We start from the raw sequence: 18,285 nt of genomic DNA, 5'->3' as shown, positions 1-18,285 counted from the left end.
TTTGGGCCTAGCATGTTCCTGTTTACTACACACCTTTTGGTCTTCACTACCCAGTTTTCCCTTTCCTGTCGTTTCCAGGCATAGAGCCAATGGCGATTTCTGAATGTCAATTTTGCATGAATACAAGCCCATTCACCATGTGGCCCCTTTTCATTTTTTCTTAATGGTGTCCTCGAGATTGCCCAGTGACGGCAGGAGTACAGATGGGTGTTGCATGCGGACCGTTTCTGTTCTATCTGGCCAACATAATGTGGTTGGTGCGGTATTTCTTCACATTCTGGTTATATGCCTATGGATATGGCACACGGTGGTTTTCCGCTCTGGCTATGCTTTGAAATTGGTCAGGTCTTGTATAAGTACATGGAAGTGCATGGCATCACATCACGGCGTTTCATGCATCGGCGACTGCATTTGGTCAGGCGTTAAGGGGGACATATGGCTTCCGCAATTACATCATCAACACATATTATTAGGCATACATTTTCAGGGGGTTATTTGCACCTCACCCTGGTCCGAACAGCGGCTTTGTCAACATTTACATATCTTTGTCCTATGTTACACTTTTCTGGTTGATATAAGATTAAGACAGGCAGCATGCCTTTCTAAGCTGTTCGAAAGTGCAGGAAGCTGTTGGTTTGTGCGGTGGAAATGGGCACGATAGAATACAAGACTTGAGACAAAGAAACGTCCATATGACAATGGCTAAAACGTGTGTGGCCTTGTCTAAACTTTTCACTACGTGTACAATCTCATTGAGACGATGCGGTCCTTTGTGTGCCCTGGCCTCTAGGTAACAATTACTTATAGACACTGAAGCCCCCCATGCCGACTTCACTCTGTTGGGGGTTAGGGGGTCTAGAAACCCCCGAGAAATCACGTAACCTGTATCTGCAACGATTCGTTATCGAATAAGCCTAGGACCACACACTCACACACACACACACACTCACTCACTTACACTTCCAACCCCATAACCCACCTACCCCGAGATGTGCATCGCCACTCAATACGTCTACCAATGCTACGGCTGCCATAGTACTGTCATCAAGGACCTCCACCACGGCCCGCGTTACCCCTGCCCCCAGGCCATGACGATCGGCCCCGGCCCCGGTCGCGGCGTTCCGCTGCTGGGCTATTGCCCCTCGGGCCTCGTCTGGACGTCACAGCGGAGACGGTGCTGCGATGATATTGATCCCCGCGCCGCCAACACCAAGGACGACGAGGCGTACAGGTACTTCCTGCTGCGGTCCGAGAAATTTTGCCTGTGGTGCGAGGTCCAGAACGAGGTCCGTCGGTTGGGAATTCATGCCGAGAGCGAGGTGCTGGATCCTCCTGCTGCTGCTGATCCTAACAGCCGTCCTCGTACTTCTGTTCCTACTACCTCCCCTGCCCCACCCTCTTCAACTCGCTCCTCTGCTGCCGCAAGTGGTAAGAGTGGTAAGAGTGGCAAGAAAAGGATTTCCGCCAAAGTAAAGTCTAGGCCAAAGATTGCTTGTGGCTGTTATACGTACAAATACTGGGGAGAAGAAGATCACCGTCGTTATCACCTTCGTCAAGAAGAAGAAGCACGAAGCAAGGCAAAACCAGTCTGCGATTCAGACTCGGATTCCGACGACAACGAAGACGAAGGGGGTGCCCCGCTATGAAAGTACAGAGGTAGGGGCAGAGCCTGTCTGCTTTTCGTTGTTTTGTTCTATTGCCGTTGGTAAAGTCTCCTCTTACAGGTAGGTCGCACTCGGTTTTGCTCCAGTCTATTGAGATATTTAGTTGAATATTACACTATAACTATCCGATGCTTTCCTCTGATGAGAATTAGGGATTACCATGACGGATGAGCTTGCAAGTGTCCGAAGCTCTCTGGTGAAGCTGTGGTGGTTCCAGGCTGAGACCAGACGGAGGCTTTTGGTATTCTCTGTCTGTGTATCTGCGGATGACCTCGGACGGCATCTTGAATGTGTGACACGGCATATGATCTACTCGCCCCCTTCCCCCTAGGGATTCGATCACCCGACTGATATGATATCTGGCATGTTTATTGAGCGCAGATGCTCGTGTTGTAAGTGCGCTTCAGAACGCCCGCGCCGGTGCACCACAATGCAGCAGCGAATTGACTATTCAACGTACTTTGGATGTGATCTGACTCCCAGGTACCTAGTGCTAGACATGTATCTGTAAGCAACAATGCATTGACTGAAGGAGACCCTTCTCCTTCGGTGGGTTCGGCACCCACGGGACCGGTCGATCAGTGTATCTTAGGGGGGCGCGCGCCGAGGTCGGAGATAGGTATGCCGACGGCAAGATGTTCGTCGGAGGCTGCCGCCGTTCCCACCTTTCCGACGACGGCCATTGCGGGATATCGATGTCTCAGCCCTTCAGGCTCCCACATGCACTGCAACATGGGTAACTTCAATTGGAGTGTTTTGGGGGTGTTTGGCTATCTGAACTGTTCGTGTCGAGGGTAAGGGGCCATCCTGTCGAGTAGTGCTTTGAATGAACACAACTTAAGCAACATGAATTATATATGAAAGACACTGACACCACTGTGGGGAGTTAAATGGCAATGAGAAGGCGTGGGAAGACTCTGAGGGTTGGCTGACGGTAAGGTGGTGTTCCATACACTGAAGAATGAGGGAGGGGGCATTGAAGGTGTCTTATGATCATGCGGACACACGGATTGAGAATCCTCCCAGGCGAGCGAGTCAACAGGGTGTACATTGGAAGGGAGTATCAAAGGTTTGGTGACCTCTGAGGTCAATTGTGTATTCATGGTCCACAGCAGCGTTGCCTCATGTCTCGTCTCATCTCATCTAAAGTCTAAGTCTATATCTAGAGGCGTTCTATCGCAGAAATGCAGAGAAAAACAAAGGGCCCCGGGGGGATTTCATATGTCATGCATCGCTTTGTCCTCCACCACGAAGAGAGCTTGTCTCTCTTTTTTTTCGCCTTTCATTATCTTGGGACTGCTACTCTAGTGCGAACCTGAGAAGAGAGAGAAGATCCATCAGCAAACAGTGTTCCTTATCATGTTTTGTGTGTTCATTCAGTTCGGGGTCGCTTGGCGAGAGGCTCCTCACCATTGGCACCGTTGGCCTTCTCGGCTTGGGTGGAGAAGTACTCGAGGCTGCCCTTGGGGTCGGCCTTCATGGACTTCTGGCCCTGCATCCAGCCGGCGGGGCAGACCTCGCCGTGCTCGTCGGTGAACTGGAAGGCCTGGACGAGGCGGATCGTCTCCTCGACGTTGCGGCCGACGGGCAGGTCGTTGACGGTGATCTGGCGCAGGGTGCCCTTGGGGTCGATGATGAAGAGGCCGCGCAGGGCGACGCCCTCCTCCTCGATCAGCACGCCGTAGTCGCGGGCAATCTTCTGGCTGCGGTCGGCCACGAGGGGCAGCTCCAGGTCGGCGCCGAGGCCGCCCTGCTTGCGCGGCTGCTGCTGCCAGGCCAGGTGGGAGAAGTGGCTGTCGGTGGACAGGGCCAGGACCTGGGTGTTGATCTCGCGGAAGCGCGACAGGGCGTCGTTGTACTGAATGATCTCAGTGGGGCAGACGAAGGTGAAGTCCATGGGGTAGAACAGGAGGACGACCCTGCAAGGTGGAAACGACCAAGACGTTAGCTGGACTGCTGCTCTTTCGATTCTTTGGGGACTTTGGGGGATAGTGGGCAAGCAATGGAGGGGGAGGGGTGGTGAGATCGTGGGTGGGCTGATCTCGCTCCCCTTGCGCCTTCCTCACTACTAGCAGCAGAGCTCAACTTACCATTGACCAAGGTACTGGTCGAGGGAGATCTCCTTGAACTCGCCGTTGGCGAAGACGGTCATGGCCTTGAAGGCCGGGGCCGGGCGCTGGACGAAAGCCTTGGACATGTTGAAGGTGGTTTTCTGGGGGATGGATTTTAGGTTTGGTCTGGGGAGGAGGAGCGAACAACAAGAAACAAGTCAATTGATTAATGGTTGAAGGAGGGGGAGGGAGAGAAAGATGGAATGGATGTTTCGACTTCCACCTTCTTCTTCCCTTATCAATCCGAAAAGAACCCACCCTGCCACCGCCGGGCCAGCTCAGCACTGATCAGAAGAAGCCCACTCCTGACTCTCCCACCTCACTTTGGTGTGTTTGGTGTCCAGAAATGTCCCCCCAGCCTGCTCCGAGCGGCCCTTCCGACTTTCCAAAACGTGCCATGTCATTCTGCCCTTTCTCTTTTCCTTAGCCCCTGCTGCCTGCCTTGACCCGGCAACTAACGGGGGCAAGCGTGGCAGCGTGGCAGGAACGTGGGACCCTTGACCGCAAAAGGCGATCGGGGCCCAGTAAACAGCGCCACTTTTCCTTTTTCCGGTGTTGCACTTCCCTGTTTGCTTTATATCATCGGGGAGAATTTTCGAGGCTTATCAGATGGCTAGGGCGACACTTATCACGATGGCGTTTCCAATTGAAACATCACGTGATATCGCGTCTCGAAACCCGCCCGGTGCCGAGCTCGGGCGGAGCCACCAATTAGTAATCTCGCAGCAACACCTGCACTTGTGGACTTTGCCAGCTTGCGGTCGGTCGAGACCGTCATCCATCCTCCATCCAACTCGAGATCAAATCAACTAGCTTCGGCTGCTATCACAACCCAACCCGTACAAAACAAGCGAACGAGTCCGGTCCGATCGTCACGGCAATGGAGCTACGATTGGCAATTCCAACCCTTATCTATTTATTAACTTTTATATCTTGGTCCAATTTAATCGAATTGACTTCCTCTGGAAGAACCCCACCTTCTTTTCCTCCGTTCCCAATTCAAACACTCTTCCTCACCATCTACATAGCCATGGTCTAGTTGGCCTCCTAACTCGGCTTCTCACTGTCCTTTCCCTTCACTCCAAAATCTTGCTGCCCCTGACAATGATGCTTGAGAATTGATAGCGTCGCTCACCGACTCAGATGCCATGGTGCGCAAGGCTGGTTCTGCCAGCTTCCGTTGACGGTCCTCGGCAAGCATGCGCTGAGTGGTGATGCGCGTCGGGTAGTTGCGCATGAACATGTTGGTGAAGTGGGTTCCGTAGTGTATCCCGTCGTGCGGCTCCTGACCCGCCTCGTACCCCGGCAGCGGCCGCACCACCGCCTGGAAGCTGGGTTCGTGGAAGTAGGCGAAAGCGTAGCGCTCCCGCCTGTTCAGACCCACCTTGTGCGGCGTCGATGGCAGGTACGAGTTGGTCATGTATTGCATCATGTCACCTGTGACCAACCGGGCTCAGCGGGCGGGGCTTTTCTTTTGATGGTGTTCGTGGGCTGGGTTTCTATGATGATACGTACCTGGGAAGACCGTGAACACGCTTGGCTGAGGTGGCACGTAAACCCATTTGTCGTCATCTTCCTTGAGCCCAGCTGAGCTCTGCTGCCAGTTGGCAAACTTCTCGTCTTCATACTGAGGCCGGACGAAGAGGCCTGGAGCGCTTCTACGTCAGCAAGGGAGATGGATGCTTCTTCTCAAGAGCCACCAAGCGCAACATTTCATGGGCGGATCGGATGTGCGGCTTACCTCCAACATCGTCTTGGGCGGCAATGACGAGTAACCCGTAATCGGTGTGAGACCCGATACCGCGACCATCTTTCCCCTTGCCGTTTGTCTTGTTGTGTTGCGGAAACCTGTGATACCGACACGTTAGATGGGGAACGATGTGGGCTTTTCGTTGCTCTGAGCCCAGGGCTTGATTGGGGGCCTCTTACCGAAGAACTCTCATGTGGTGCCAACCGTCCTGAGTCAGTCGTGTCAGGGAGCCCTCAGGAACGCCCAGCCCATACTCTGTCAACTGCAGCAACTTCTCGCCACTCTCTCCCAGGTGGCCCATGTACTCCGTCATGCGGTTCCGCATGCCGAGATGGGGCCAGGGGCATGGACCGTGGCATGGCCACTTGTCGGCAACGCGCGGGTCATCGAGGGGTAGGTCCTTGGTGACGGTAAATATCTCCGAGTAGTCGGCGACGCCGTCGGTGATCTCCTCGGCCGAGGCAATGTAGCCAGCGTAGCTTTGGGAATCGACATAAGATGCTTTCAGTGCTGGTTGTTGGGCGAAGAACTCTCGGCTTGCCTCCTGCGCCCGCCCGTAGACCTCCTGCTGTTGTGGCGCCATGGAGATTTGCAGGATCCCGTCTCGGCGCCACGCGTCCACCAGCGCGCGACCCATGGCTCGGTCCGCAGCCGTGCCCACGATGCGATCCGGCAGCTTGAAGGTCTCGAGCTGCCCGACTTTTGCCACGTAGCCTGGCGGCATGGTCGCGCCGAGCTTCGTCAGGTGGTCCGGCAGCACGGTGGACATAGCCCGGACGCTTTTCTGATGCAATGCTGCTTTTGCAGTGGCATGTCTGGCCATGGCTTGCATGGCTGAAAAGGTGCGAATCATTGTGAAATACGATCACTCTAAGTATCCTTACGGACGGAGAATGTGGGCAGACCTGAGCAGATGATGCTTCTGGATAAGATCTTCATCCCGCTTTATCACGGGTTCTGTCGCCCCTTTGAATGCTTGCCTTGGTTCATGAAGGCTTGGTGAACCGCCTATTCATGTCCTCCGTCTCCTATGCAAATAATGCGAAACTCTGAGTCAGGACAAGCTTTCTGGGCTACTAGCTCTGAGTCATTTCCTGGTTTAACATTACGTCAGGGAGAGCGTGTCCGGAAATATCCACAAGGTTCTTCGAGTCAGCCGAGATTTATATTTCGTTTATCAGAACTCGGTGCCTTAAGTTTCCACACATTGAATGACTTGGCGTGGTTCTTGGCGCCGGCCAAGCTGCTACACATCTCGACATAGCAGATAGGTTTCATGGAATAACCCGTGCAGCAGAAAGTATGTTCCTTTGCCCAGGAAGTATTATAGACTGCCTGGCAAGTGGGATTATCATTGTATCATTTATTCCACATTGCGCTGTCCACTTTGATTATGTCAACGTCTGGCAGGAGTGAGTGCGGGCATTGATTCATCTGCCATGAGACACTGTCACGGAGACCTTCGAGATCAAATTGTCCTTTCAAGGCCACATACATTCGAGTGAGAAGTAGCCTCAAATACCTTTCGAGATAACCGTCTTCTTCGAGACTTCCTATACGCCCCCCCTTTTCCACTAATGTGACAGGATGAATATAACACGAACCCATAATCATTTGCCACATGGCTCGGTTCGCCCCGAATGAGCTATATTGATGGGATTAGACTTGGTGTCTAATGGCCCGGTCCTACGACAATGAATCAGGTAATTGCCTAGGAGGTAGTGATACGCAACAAAGAAGTGTCTCGAGATGATGAGGCTGGGCTTCGCAGAATAGACCATTGTCAGGTCCGGGCGTATGCGTCCAACATTCTGAGGCCTCCTATCTTCGCTCTCCTTCGGATACAACTATTGCCGAGGTTTTCCAGGCACATGCCACGGATGTGGTTCGGTTCCATCCGCCCATGTCATCTCCCTTTATAGACTTATAGGCATGTGTCCCGAGAAAATAAGTTCAATAGTCTATCCTTCCTCGGAAGAAACCGTTCATCTCCCTCATCAGCCAAAATATGTGTGACATATGCTACCGGTGATATGTCTCAAAGCTCTTGCACTTCCAATCTAGCTTTTAAAAAGGTGTGTCCGATGCCAAGCGATGCCAAATCGTCTAAACACAACGAAAGTCTCGACAAAACAGGCCACCCCTAGACAGAAAGAAAAAAAGTTAAAAGACAGGAGGGCTTCGTCATACCGGCTTTGTCCTATACTATACTATTTCGCACCGAATCTTCAAGTAATATCGAATCAATGCAACAATCGTACACACTACCAGTACTAACCAACGCGTCACATTGTTGAGTGTCAGTGGTGATGTCTGCCTAGGGGTAACTTGTTTATCACGAGTCGTTCGTAGAGTCCTCCCAGAACGGAATCGAGAACTCTCTGCAAAACGTACCATAACCAATACTATTGAATCTGCCTGATGTACTACACATGACTAAATTGTTGCCACACCCGCTATGGGACTGATGGCCACCTATATCCCATCGTTACTACTTTAGGTATTTGGAACCGACTACTCGAAGTTCCGTGAATGTAGATGTGTTTATTCTACTTCACTGCAACTAAACGATACTCCGTTGGTCTCACTCACTTCGACTATACTCCAACCTCTCTGTATATCTCGGATGGCCCAATATGTCCTAGATGTGGCAGCCGATGCTACTGAAACCACGCCAGGACATGGGCTGGCACTACAATACCATCTTTCCCAGGATCCATATGCCTCATGGTGGTGTAAGACCATTTCGGAGTGATCCAGCAGAACCACGAAATCACCCACAAATACCCGAACGCTTTCTGCAAGACGCGAGGGAAGTGTAGCCCTGTTCGTGACCATAGGTCCTGGACACCGCTCTCCATGATTATGCCAATAGCTTGCATGGAGAAGAAATAGAACTGTCCACCTCCCGCAAACGATAGGCCGATGGCCAGATCTGCCGGGGCGTGGATCACGGCCGAGACCCCAAAGGCGAGCACGAGCCGGATGCACCTGGAAGCATAAGTGCCGCGCGGTAAGCGCAACGCCGAGTCGGCAAAGGCATCCGCAGGCCCCGAGACACACTTACGGAGGCCTTGGTGGATGTTCCTAGAAAAGAACTATTATCAGCACAGCAATCCCGAAGCAGGTGAGTTAGTTCATCGAGCGCAGTTAGTTACCTACCTCCATAGCCCGCGTAGGGTGTAAGCGTTCGATAGCGACCCGTAGAACGGCGGGCAGTTTTCGGGGCCGGCAAGGCCCAGGACCACGGAAACGACGCAGACGAGGTAGTACCACATGGTGACCATCAACGCCACGTTGATGAAGAAGACGGCGGTGGACATGACCCGAAAGACGACGTCGGCGGCCGAGATGTCGTCGAGTCGGGAAAAGACCGGTTGCCTCTCGATCGCAATCAGGTTCGGATCTGGGGGCGGTGCCACCGTGAACATCGACCTGCCACGTATTAGTTAGGGCTCGGAAGAACAACCCAAAAGAAATCAGGTATATGATTCGAATTGCCTCGTGCGCCCAAATGTCCACCACTCACAGCATCAGATAGGAACCTGTTATCTTCATCAGGGACCGGAAGAGAAACGCTCCCTTGCTAGGAACACTCCCATCTGGAGAGAATCTGGGGAGCCTCGGGATCTGCCATTTGGTGCCAATGCGCCGCCACTTGCAGAGAAGGGCCGAGGTGATGATAGCCAGCTGCCAGGCAGACCCAGGCCCAGACCGGGTGTCTTTCGACGGTTCAGAGCCTCCTTCTGACTTGGAAGCAGCCGCGGGCGGCTCGTTGTGGCGCTTCGTCTTCTTCGCCGCCAGCTCCTGGATGTCCGCAAGGCAGACCTTGGACACGAGCAGCATCTCGAGGGCGTGCCAGTAGGTGGTCCAGGCCGTGGTGACCAGCAGCATGACCCAGCCCTTTTTGCGGCACCAGAAGTGGAGGGAGGACTGGAAGACACAGACGAGGCCGGCCAGGACGAAGGCGCCGCTGTACCGCTCGGCCACGGAGTTGCGGGGCGAGACCAGCACGACCATGGTGAAGACGGCGACGAACAGGAAGGCGCTGACGACGGCCTGCATCAGAGCTATCGTGTTCGCGGTGTCTTGGATACCCATTTTGTGAGTTTGTGTTGCCGGCCGAGGTTGGGGGATGGTGGTTGAGAGGGAAAGAGACGAGATTGAAAGAATGGAAATCAGAATCCCGCTACAGCGTTGGCCGCTAGTGCGATGGCATGCTACCTGACCAATCACCTCTCGGCGCCGTGTCGAACGAATTGCAACGAACATACATTCACACGATACTGCGATGATAAATGAACATGGACTCCGTATGCCCAGCATATTCGAGACATCATTGTCGATTACACCATTCATCAGTCGTGTTCGGTATATGTTGGAGTACTTGGAGAACTCTCTCTGTACGGAAAACTGACTGTACCTAGGCAAATGGCAGATCGGCTGGGGTACTTCTGCAGCACGCCTCTGCATCATCTGCCTCTGCCTACAACTTTATTCACAGGCGCACGAATGTAAGAATTGAGTTGCATCGCTTTGCACCGCTTTCGGCCAGACGAACCGAGCCGCAATCCAGCACCGGCGGGCTGCTAGCTGCAGTTGGTGGGGCGCTGTCAGGGCCTTGACGTCAGGAGGAAAGACTTCAGGCCAATGCAGGAGGAACAAAACCCAACCGCGGTGATTCTAGACTAAACAAGTCATAATCAACTCGCTTGCAAACCTGTAATATTTCTTCCGGGACCTTTGGGTACCAAAAAAGCAGACATCCCAAAGATACGGCACTCGATGTTCCGGAGCCCTATCATCAACAGCCCGACGCACTTACTACGTCATTGTTCCCGCGAGCTGCCACACTTGCGCCTGCCACCACAGACCCGGTCCCTCGCATCGACGACAGCACGTGTGATACGCACGGAAAGTCCCTTTGAGCACCAAAGACGTCTGGTTTCCCACAAGATGGGCGACAACCCGGCTACCAGGCAGGAAGACTTTCTTCAGAAGCCACCCTATCGCGCTGCCGACCCTGCCGCCTTCGACAAGAAGCTCCAGGGCAGCTGTCACTGCGGGCGCGTCAAGTATTGGCTCAGCAAGGACCAGCCCCTGAACGCAAAGTTCTGCCACTGCCGCGGCTGCCAAGTCATGCACGGTAAGCCAGCCATTACCTAGGCCGATATTCATGCCAGGCATACTAACGAATGCACTGAATCACCAGGCGCGCCCTTCCAGTGGGCCGCCATCTTCCACAAGGAGGACATGATGTTTGAGAAGGGCGCCGAGGACCTGATCTTCTACCAGTCCGAGTCACGCCACTTGGAACACGACCTGCCGTGCAAGGCGAGCTGCTCCCACTGCCGCACGCCCATCATGGACGAAGGCCGGAACATGGTTTTGCTGTTCCCGACGCTCATCAAGTTCCCCGGCCAGAAGGAACGGGATCTGTTCTCCGTCAAGTAAGCTGCACCTTTCATTGCCTCTTTCTTTCCTTGTTCCCCTCGTCATGTCTAGCTAATAACCAAAACCACTACTAGGTGTCATATATTCTACTCCCAGCGGGTGGTGGATATACCCGACGGGACGCCGAAGTGGGCAGGGTTGGATGGCGAGGGTAAGAGCAATTTGCTATTTGGTCTGCCATGAGTGCATGTGTTCTCTTGACCGTCTCACCAATACAGCGGTGTCTCGGTACCCAGATACAGCATAGTTGAACCAAGCCCAGATGAACTCATGATCTAGCGGTTCAGAGTGACATCCCGTTGATCTGTTGCTTATTATACGTAAGCATCAGCTGATGCCTTCATCACTTATTAAGTCCATCGTCACGCGAGGTATATGTTACCTCCTGTACTAATTCCATAGCCTGTTCATAATAACAGAACGATTACTACTACAAATATTTCTGTATACTGAAGATAGTAGGACGTGGGGACATTACGCGTTCTGTTATTCTGCCCCCCCCAAGAGAGTCGCATGCCCACAGGTTGTAAGCAAACTACTACGGCGTATTTTGCTACGTTATCGTTACACTATAGCTACCATAAGGTCCTTTTGACAAAGTGATGCCCGCATACTTGGCTTCAGCTGCTTATGATGCCAATATATTTGAGTCGCTCCGCCCCCACCGCTAGAGAGACCGTATGCTTACTGTTCACAAAGTACCTGCATATTTGTCAAGACAATCAATCGAAGGTAAGCTGGACTATTATTAGGTGAGAATTAAGTGCCAAGTGCGGTGTTGCTCACACCTGAACCAATATTTCCCCAGCATGAGCTAAGCCCGCTCCCGCGGCGGATCATGGCAGTCAGCACCGACAGCACCGCCATCTCAGGCACCCTATGAATGGAGAAAAAGCAATGCTTCTTATTCGAAACTGCTTTGATCCACGCTTTACTAATTCTCGCCCGCACGCTACTCCCGCAATCTAAATAAATGGCCGTTGCATGTGCGGGATGAGCTACGTCCAGGTCGGGGGTCCGGTTTGGGGTCTAGAACACTGCTATTCCTTTCATAAGAGTAAGTGCATAGATATTGTAACAGGTTTGCATTAGGGGTGTTCCTTCGCAGGCAGCAGTTCATGTGTAAGCTGTAACCCCCAAGCAGCCAAGAGATCCCCGGAACGCCCCCATATGTAAGCTGATGTACGTGCAGTTGCTGCTTTGGGTGGGAAACACACCCCGAAGAGCTGATAGGGCTATGCGTGGATCGTTACTTACTATAGACTTAGATCTATGCTGACCATCCATAGAAGCTGGCGATGCAAGTAAGACTAACATGACAGTGTACATGCGTTACTCGAGTTTGAGCCCGGGGCGCTCTCTCTAAGAGCCTTGGGGTAGCGTGAATTGTAGATGACTTCTATCAATAGAAGGGCTTGTGGCAGTGATGTTTACTACGACGCCGAGGAGAAGGCCTGCAGGACGGCGAGATGATGAGGTATAAGAGATATGAGACGTCCTCGGTGTAAGTCGAGTATCTTCACTACTCATCGACATCGAGACACTCACAGCTTTCATTACAACAGTCCACTCTACCTCCTTCTCTCAAACTCGTCTTTATCCTTTTCTATCTTTATACACACACATATATATCTATATCTTAGCCCAAGATGCACACCACCACCGTCGCCCTCCTCGCCCTGGCCGCCTCGGCCGCCACCGCCAAGGGCATCGTGTACGACTGCAGCAAGACGCCCCAGATCTGCCTGAACACGTGCTGGGCGGTCAAGTGCGCCGGTCTGCCCGCGGGCCTGCACGGCGGCGGCGCCAAGGACGCCCGGGCCTCCAAGAAGAAGGGCACCGAGAACCGCAACGCCTGGGGCTACGGCAGCAAGCCGTGCGACGAGAGCAAGCACAACAAGTACTGGAAGAACGGCAACGTCAAGAACACGTCGCCCGACGAGTACCCCTACGCCTCGTCCAAGGAAGGGGGCTCAAGGGCGCGGGCAAGCCGGTGCAGCTGCGCTGCGTGCCCACGGTGGAGCAGAAGAGCCAGAGCGGCAAGGTGTCCGGGCTCGGCACGGCCAAGACGACGGACGTCTGGACCACCAAGTGGGACAACATCCAGAACCTGCCCCAGGACTGGTGCGGCGCCGCGCCCAAGTGCAAGAACGACGGGCACCAGTTCACCGCCACGGCCAAGGGCGTCTTCACCCGCTCGCTCGACATCGGGGCCGAGCACATCCCCGTCTTCGAGGACGCCGTCTACGAGGGCAACTCGACCACCATCAACGTCCGCGCCGAGGAGGCCGACCTCGGCGACGTCGACGACGTTCCCGATGTCGAGGAGGAGGAGTTCGACGATGGTGGTGTCGAGGCCCGTGATGTCGAGGAGGCTGATCTGGACATCGACGACGTTCCTGATGTCGAGGAGGACGAGGACGAGGACGAGGCCGAGGGAGTCGAGGCCCGTGGCGGGAAGGTCGGTCTTGCTTTCCGGGCTTAAGCAGTTCAGCTGTCTTTCTTGACTTGCGGATCATGTTCCTCGCTATGCATCACTCTGGGCATCTTGCGCGGGAGGCATCTGGTGGATTTTATGGGCGTTTCGGGTGGTGCTTTTGGACTGCATATTCTACTTCTTCTCATGTTGCATGACCTCGCAACCCATTTTCTGGCTGTAGGCTACGTAGGGGTTTCTTCCCATTAGACAGTTTGCTAGATTCAAATTGTTCATACTGCCAACTCCAATAAAGTCTTTCATTGAGTATATTGTTTAGTCCCTACATCGTCCATATTTCTTCCAATTGTCTTAATCTCATGCTATTACATATCTTATAGGGTAAGAGTATAAGTGCTGTTATACGTAAATCGTCTCGTACCTCCTGAGAGGCTCATTTATTATCCTTGAATATTATGTAGATTTCATCACTCTTGTAGAATTGGGTTCATTTGGGCACATTCAACCAATAATAGGCCCTGCAAATACGTATAGCGATTCCAAGGAGAAGCCAGCCGTGGATGCCAACTGTCAAGGCATGCGACTCATCCGGGTGTTGCTGTGCACGTATGCGCAATAGGCTAATCCTGCAGGGTCTCCGGGGGGGGGGATGGTACCTGAGCCCCGTAAGCTACAATTAGAGACGCCTTATGCGTTGCCGCGTTTGCTTATACGGTATGTAAGATTTTGGGGGCTGGATATGCAGGCATGCCGTCATAGCTGAGACTGCAATACCATGACACTTGATGCATAATAAGTACCTAATTGTGCTGGCTGGCAAGCAACTTGCTGAATTGGTGTTGGCGGCTGCTGTTGTTAGAGATGTGGGTTCTAGCCCAAGGGGCGCCTTTTAGTAAAACACAGGGCATCTCAGCTCAGCTGGTTTGTTGCATGTACACGTAGGCTGCCAAGAGGTACATGATTGGCAATTATTTCTGTCAATTGCAGAGTGTAGTAATATATGCCTAGGAGCAAAGAAGGAATATCTCTTACTGTATTGGGGCTGTGTGTCCAGCCCTGCCCCTGTCCCTGTTCCCGACCCATCTCCTCCCGCCAACGACCTGATCGGTTAGCAGCCAGGATCCTTGATTGGCGGGGCTGTCCCGCCCCCAAGCAACCAAGGCTTAACAAGACCTCGTCGTCATCTTCCCTTTGTTGCTTTGGGACGTACATAACCACGATCTGTAATCATGGCTTAGTTTGTGCCTCGAATGATCCGTATTCCAATACCAAGGATTTATTTGCCTATCTTGCAATCCCTCACTTTGGTGGTCCAGAGTGCCCAGCAAGCCTCAAGATATTCTTCATTCACAGTACCAGAGACCTGCCAGTTTCATCCCCGTCTTCTTCAACGAAATCCAGGCATTATGAGCAACGGAGCGCAACAGCGATACCTCGTCATCTCCGACTCGGAGAATGTCGATTGCAATGTAAGGCGGACTTATTGAGCTGATCCAGGCCGTGCTGATAGTTAACGCTCAATAACACAGCTCATCAATGATGCAGTTCTCTCCAATGAGAAGCTGGTCCTACCTGTGAAGCCGGATCTGTCCGAGATACTCACGGCAGAGAGCAGACCCATCAGCTCCTATGCGTCGCCCTTCATCAACTTAGACGAGGATGAAGAGGGCGAAGCCAGGGAGACGATGCGCCAGGCCATGGCCCGGGACAACATGGCCACAACCAAGGCATACGCCGTCCTGGACAGTCACTCGGCCGAGGACCGTACCACGTGCTATGTGAGCTCCTTCGAGTACGAGAACCGCGAGGAAGGGGATGGTGAAGACGAAGATGAGGAAGAAGCCGCTAGCAGTGTCAACATCCGTTGCAGCCTCAACTCCGTCGTGTCCCTGCTGGATGAGCTTGAAGCCGCCGAGGACTCCACTGCCGCCCGCATCCTGCGCAACGAGGCCGCAGCTGTGGGAGGGGTGTGGGATGCCGAAAAGGTCCAGGCACTGCGCAACCAGCCATCCAAGCTACGGTCTGCTAAGTGGAAGCCGAGTCCGGCGTGGGACGAGGACTGCGCGATGGAAGGCCGTGGCGAGACGGCCCATCCTTACCTGCCCGTTTTCCGGACCGCAGATGTCAATCTTGAGGTAAGCTTTCAGTTATGTGTAGAAGCCTCGACATTCGTTTTGGTACTAAAATCTCGTTATAGACCCTTCAAGCTTTTGTCAAGGAGGCATCGTCCAAGGCCAACACCGGCAACGAAAGTGACGAGGATGCGGATGAGGTCCAGCCGGTCGTGGCGTTCATCACCTCGCTAAGGGCGCCCTTCTTCGACCAGCCGGCCCTCGAGCCCCCTGCAGCGAAGCCGGCGCTGGCGGATGAGCTGCTGGGCCTCTCGGCGGGCGAGGTCGACATGGTGGTACGCAGCGCTTTCCCCAAGCCGAACTTCGAGAACGTGAAGCTGCACTACAACGCCTTTGTCATCATGGACGAGCATACCGAGGCCACGCAGAGCGTCATCTTGGCCACCAACAGCGAGTTCGGCGGCGAGCTGCAGCTCGTCCGCTGCGTGTTCGCGACGGCGCTGGAGTCGGTCCTGGGGATCCAGGAGACGGGCCTGTGCATGGATGTCATGGCTAATGAGGTGCCGTCGGATAACGGCGCTGCCATTATGCAGAGCAGCGATTAGGCTAGTGACTTGGTCTTGTCCAGAGGTTGATGGGCGGATTGCGCAGAAACACCGGGTAGCAGTTCAAATGGGATTGGAAGGCGCATCACTTGGATGTTGTACCAATGGAGTGATGAAGAAACATCAAGTAAACTGCCCATGTACATGAAAAAGGTGCTCGCCAAGTCCAGTGATAACATGCATCGTAAATGGGGCCCAACGAGAGCTCGTTGATTGATTAGCGGGTTGGAGGAGGGGCAACCGGGCGACCCTGTAAGCTAAAGCCTGGGGAACACCCCTGGGGGAATGTCTTTAGTGGGTCGGACCTTGTGGAATTGCAAGACCGGCAGTGCTCTGCGATAAGCACCCTCCCGACTTGCCGCTTTCATCTTCCTGACTACGAGAGAACCCAGCATGCCATGGAGGACGACACGGACTCTTTCCTCGGCCCTGAGCGTGCAGCCAGCCAGGAGAGAGACGACAACCAAAAGGCCAGGCGTGGCCCAGTTCCTCGTCGCGCCGTGATTAGTGCGCTGCTTATCCTGCTCTTACTGGTCAATTTCGCCCAAAGCCTCTCGAGTCTCCCGCTGAACCGCGTCATCGAGAGGCGGCTCTGTCGCGAGTATTACACAGAGCACGACAAGTCCCGGATCGGCCATGATGGCGCTGTTCCGGAGGAACTTTGCAAGGTCAACGAGGTGCAGCGGGGACTGGCGTGGATCCAGGGCGCCGTCGATACGGGTTGGATCGTCGGTGGTAAGCCATCTCCGCGTACTTACGCCGCTTTGAGTCCCCCCATCCGCGACACCCTGCATCACTGCATCACCTGCTCACCGGGGCTTGATGGGTCGCTGACAACGGCACAGATTTTGTCATGACTATACCCCTCGGCTTCATGGCCGAAAAGTATGGCCAGCGTGCCATATTATGGCTGAACCTGGTTCCAAGAATTTGGATGCTCGTCTGGGCAGTCGTTGTCGGCTATTTTGAGCATGCTCTGCCCACCCGTGCCATCATCGCCGCCCCCGTACTCTCTGTGCTCGGCGGGGACTGTGTCTTCAACTCGATCACATACACAATCGCCTCGGGAATTACGGACGATTATGTCCTTCGGTCAGTGAAGTTGACTTGGCAAGACGTGATGCGCTGTTGGCTAATGAGTGATCAGGGCGACTTACTTTGGCTGGATGGGCTCCATATCATACGTAGTTGCTCTCGGCGGGCCGGCGCTCGCCGCGGCATCCATGACGGTCCTCATCTGGTTACCATTTTGGATAGGCATAGCTCTGCTCCTGCTCGCTGTTCCCGCCGTCTCATTGCTTCCTGACCATTTAGGAAAGGCCGAGGCCAACCGGTCTAATAATGCTACCACGCTGGAGCAAGCAGAGCCACTGATACCCTCACTGGCTCTGGCAGTCCCACTGTCTCAAGACTCGATCGTGAGAGCCATTCTGAGGCGGCTTGGGACTCTGCGATCAATTATCGCGAGCCACCCACGCAACTTGACTCTGATGTTCATTTGCTTTTTCTTGTCCTCGTTGGCAAGCTCCGACACGAAACTGCTTCCACAGTACATTTCCAAGCGCTATCACTGGAGTTTTGCTTCTGCCGGGTATTTGCTGTCTGGCAAGGCTGTGGTCAACTTTGTGCTCCTCACAGTCGTAATACCTTGGCTCCTCCGATCGCGGCACTCATCAGCAGGCGTATCCGTAGGTAGCAGCGATACCGATAAAGCTAATACCCGGTATGCACTGATTTGCTGGGTTATCTCGGTACTTGGTGCTTCCGCGATTGCGGTTTCAACCGAGATCTGGCTGCTTTTTCCGTCACTGCTCATCTATGCTCTAGGTTCTGCCCTCCCCATCTTCACCCTATCGTTGCTCAAGTCGCCGGCGATTGCCCCAAAACATGAAGGAGATCTGGCAGCGTCCGTTGACCCGGAAACACACGTCTTCTCCATGGTCGTAATGGTGAAAACGCTGGGCTCGCTGCTGGGCGCACCGTTGATGGCGATCCTCTGGGTCTATGGGATCAACACCGGAGGTGCTGCTTTGGGTACACCGTTCTTCATCAGCGCGGCCTGTTATGTGCTAGCTATTGTTGTTTTCAGAAGTGTGAAGCTCTGAAAATTATAGGCGAGCTTGGCAGGACTTGGTCGCCCGTGCTCCCGTAAGTTCTTTACGGGGCTGTTGTTGTTGTTATATTATTGTTCC

At 53.7% G+C, this 18,285-nt stretch overlaps 8 protein-coding genes across 8 annotated transcripts; 5 read left to right on the top strand and 3 right to left on the bottom strand.

The window, feature by feature from the left end:
- Positions 1–989: 989 nt before the first annotated feature.
- On the top strand, positions 990–1,646 carry PG986_005804 (uncharacterized protein; the record flags this gene model as incomplete). Its single annotated transcript, XM_066842026.1, has 1 exon — positions 990–1,646. One exon carries the CDS (start codon positions 990–992, stop codon positions 1,644–1,646), a length of 657 nt encoding a protein of 218 aa, XP_066701888.1.
- Positions 1,647–3,036: 1,390 nt separating this feature from the next.
- PG986_005803 (Peroxiredoxin-1) lies at positions 3,037–3,861 on the bottom strand (the record flags this gene model as incomplete). Its single annotated transcript, XM_066842025.1, has 2 exons — positions 3,037–3,583; positions 3,755–3,861. 2 exons carry the CDS (start codon positions 3,859–3,861, stop codon positions 3,037–3,039), a joined length of 654 nt encoding a protein of 217 aa, XP_066701887.1.
- A 974-nt stretch (positions 3,862–4,835) lies between these two features.
- PG986_005802 (2-oxoglutarate-dependent ethylene/succinate-forming enzyme) lies at positions 4,836–6,378 on the bottom strand (the record flags this gene model as incomplete). The annotated part of the gene is made up of 4 exons (XM_066842024.1): positions 4,836–5,212; positions 5,291–5,422; positions 5,517–5,623; positions 5,705–6,378. The coding sequence occupies 4 exons, from the start codon at positions 6,376–6,378 to the stop codon at positions 4,836–4,838; spliced, it is 1,290 nt and encodes a 429-aa protein (XP_066701886.1).
- Positions 6,379–8,185: 1,807 nt separating this feature from the next.
- On the bottom strand, positions 8,186–9,626 carry PG986_005801 (membrane bound O-acyl transferase family-domain-containing protein; the record flags this gene model as incomplete). Its single annotated transcript, XM_066842023.1, has 3 exons — positions 8,186–8,612; positions 8,688–8,960; positions 9,055–9,626. The coding sequence occupies 3 exons, from the start codon at positions 9,624–9,626 to the stop codon at positions 8,186–8,188; spliced, it is 1,272 nt and encodes a 423-aa protein (XP_066701885.1).
- Positions 9,627–10,481: 855 nt separating this feature from the next.
- PG986_005800 (uncharacterized protein) lies at positions 10,482–10,979 on the top strand (the record flags this gene model as incomplete). Its single annotated transcript, XM_066842022.1, has 2 exons — positions 10,482–10,671; positions 10,738–10,979. 2 exons carry the CDS (start codon positions 10,482–10,484, stop codon positions 10,977–10,979), a joined length of 432 nt encoding a protein of 143 aa, XP_066701884.1.
- A 1,649-nt stretch (positions 10,980–12,628) lies between these two features.
- PG986_005799 (uncharacterized protein) lies at positions 12,629–13,464 on the top strand (the record flags this gene model as incomplete). The annotated part of the gene is given in 2 exon segments (XM_066842021.1): positions 12,629–12,936; positions 12,948–13,464. 2 exon segments carry the CDS (start codon positions 12,629–12,631, stop codon positions 13,462–13,464), a joined length of 825 nt encoding a protein of 274 aa, XP_066701883.1.
- Positions 13,465–14,822: 1,358 nt separating this feature from the next.
- Positions 14,823–16,093, top strand: PG986_005798 (uncharacterized protein; the record flags this gene model as incomplete). The annotated part of the gene is made up of 3 exons (XM_066842020.1): positions 14,823–14,885; positions 14,946–15,551; positions 15,614–16,093. 3 exons carry the CDS (start codon positions 14,823–14,825, stop codon positions 16,091–16,093), a joined length of 1,149 nt encoding a protein of 382 aa, XP_066701882.1.
- A 398-nt stretch (positions 16,094–16,491) lies between these two features.
- Positions 16,492–18,198, top strand: PG986_005797 (MFS general substrate transporter; the record flags this gene model as incomplete). Its single annotated transcript, XM_066842019.1, has 3 exons — positions 16,492–16,828; positions 16,939–17,185; positions 17,241–18,198. 3 exons carry the CDS (start codon positions 16,492–16,494, stop codon positions 18,196–18,198), a joined length of 1,542 nt encoding a protein of 513 aa, XP_066701881.1.
- Between the last annotated feature and the right edge of the window lie 87 nt (positions 18,199–18,285).

Source organism: Apiospora aurea (assembly GCF_038362705.1).
Source record: "Apiospora aurea strain CBS 24483 chromosome Unknown utg000004l_segment0_segment0, whole genome shotgun sequence".
Lineage (NCBI taxonomy): Eukaryota > Fungi > Ascomycota > Sordariomycetes > Amphisphaeriales > Apiosporaceae > Apiospora > Apiospora aurea.
The sequence above is the reverse complement of the archived record's forward strand: the minus strand, read 5'-3'. Positions and strand labels throughout refer to the sequence as shown.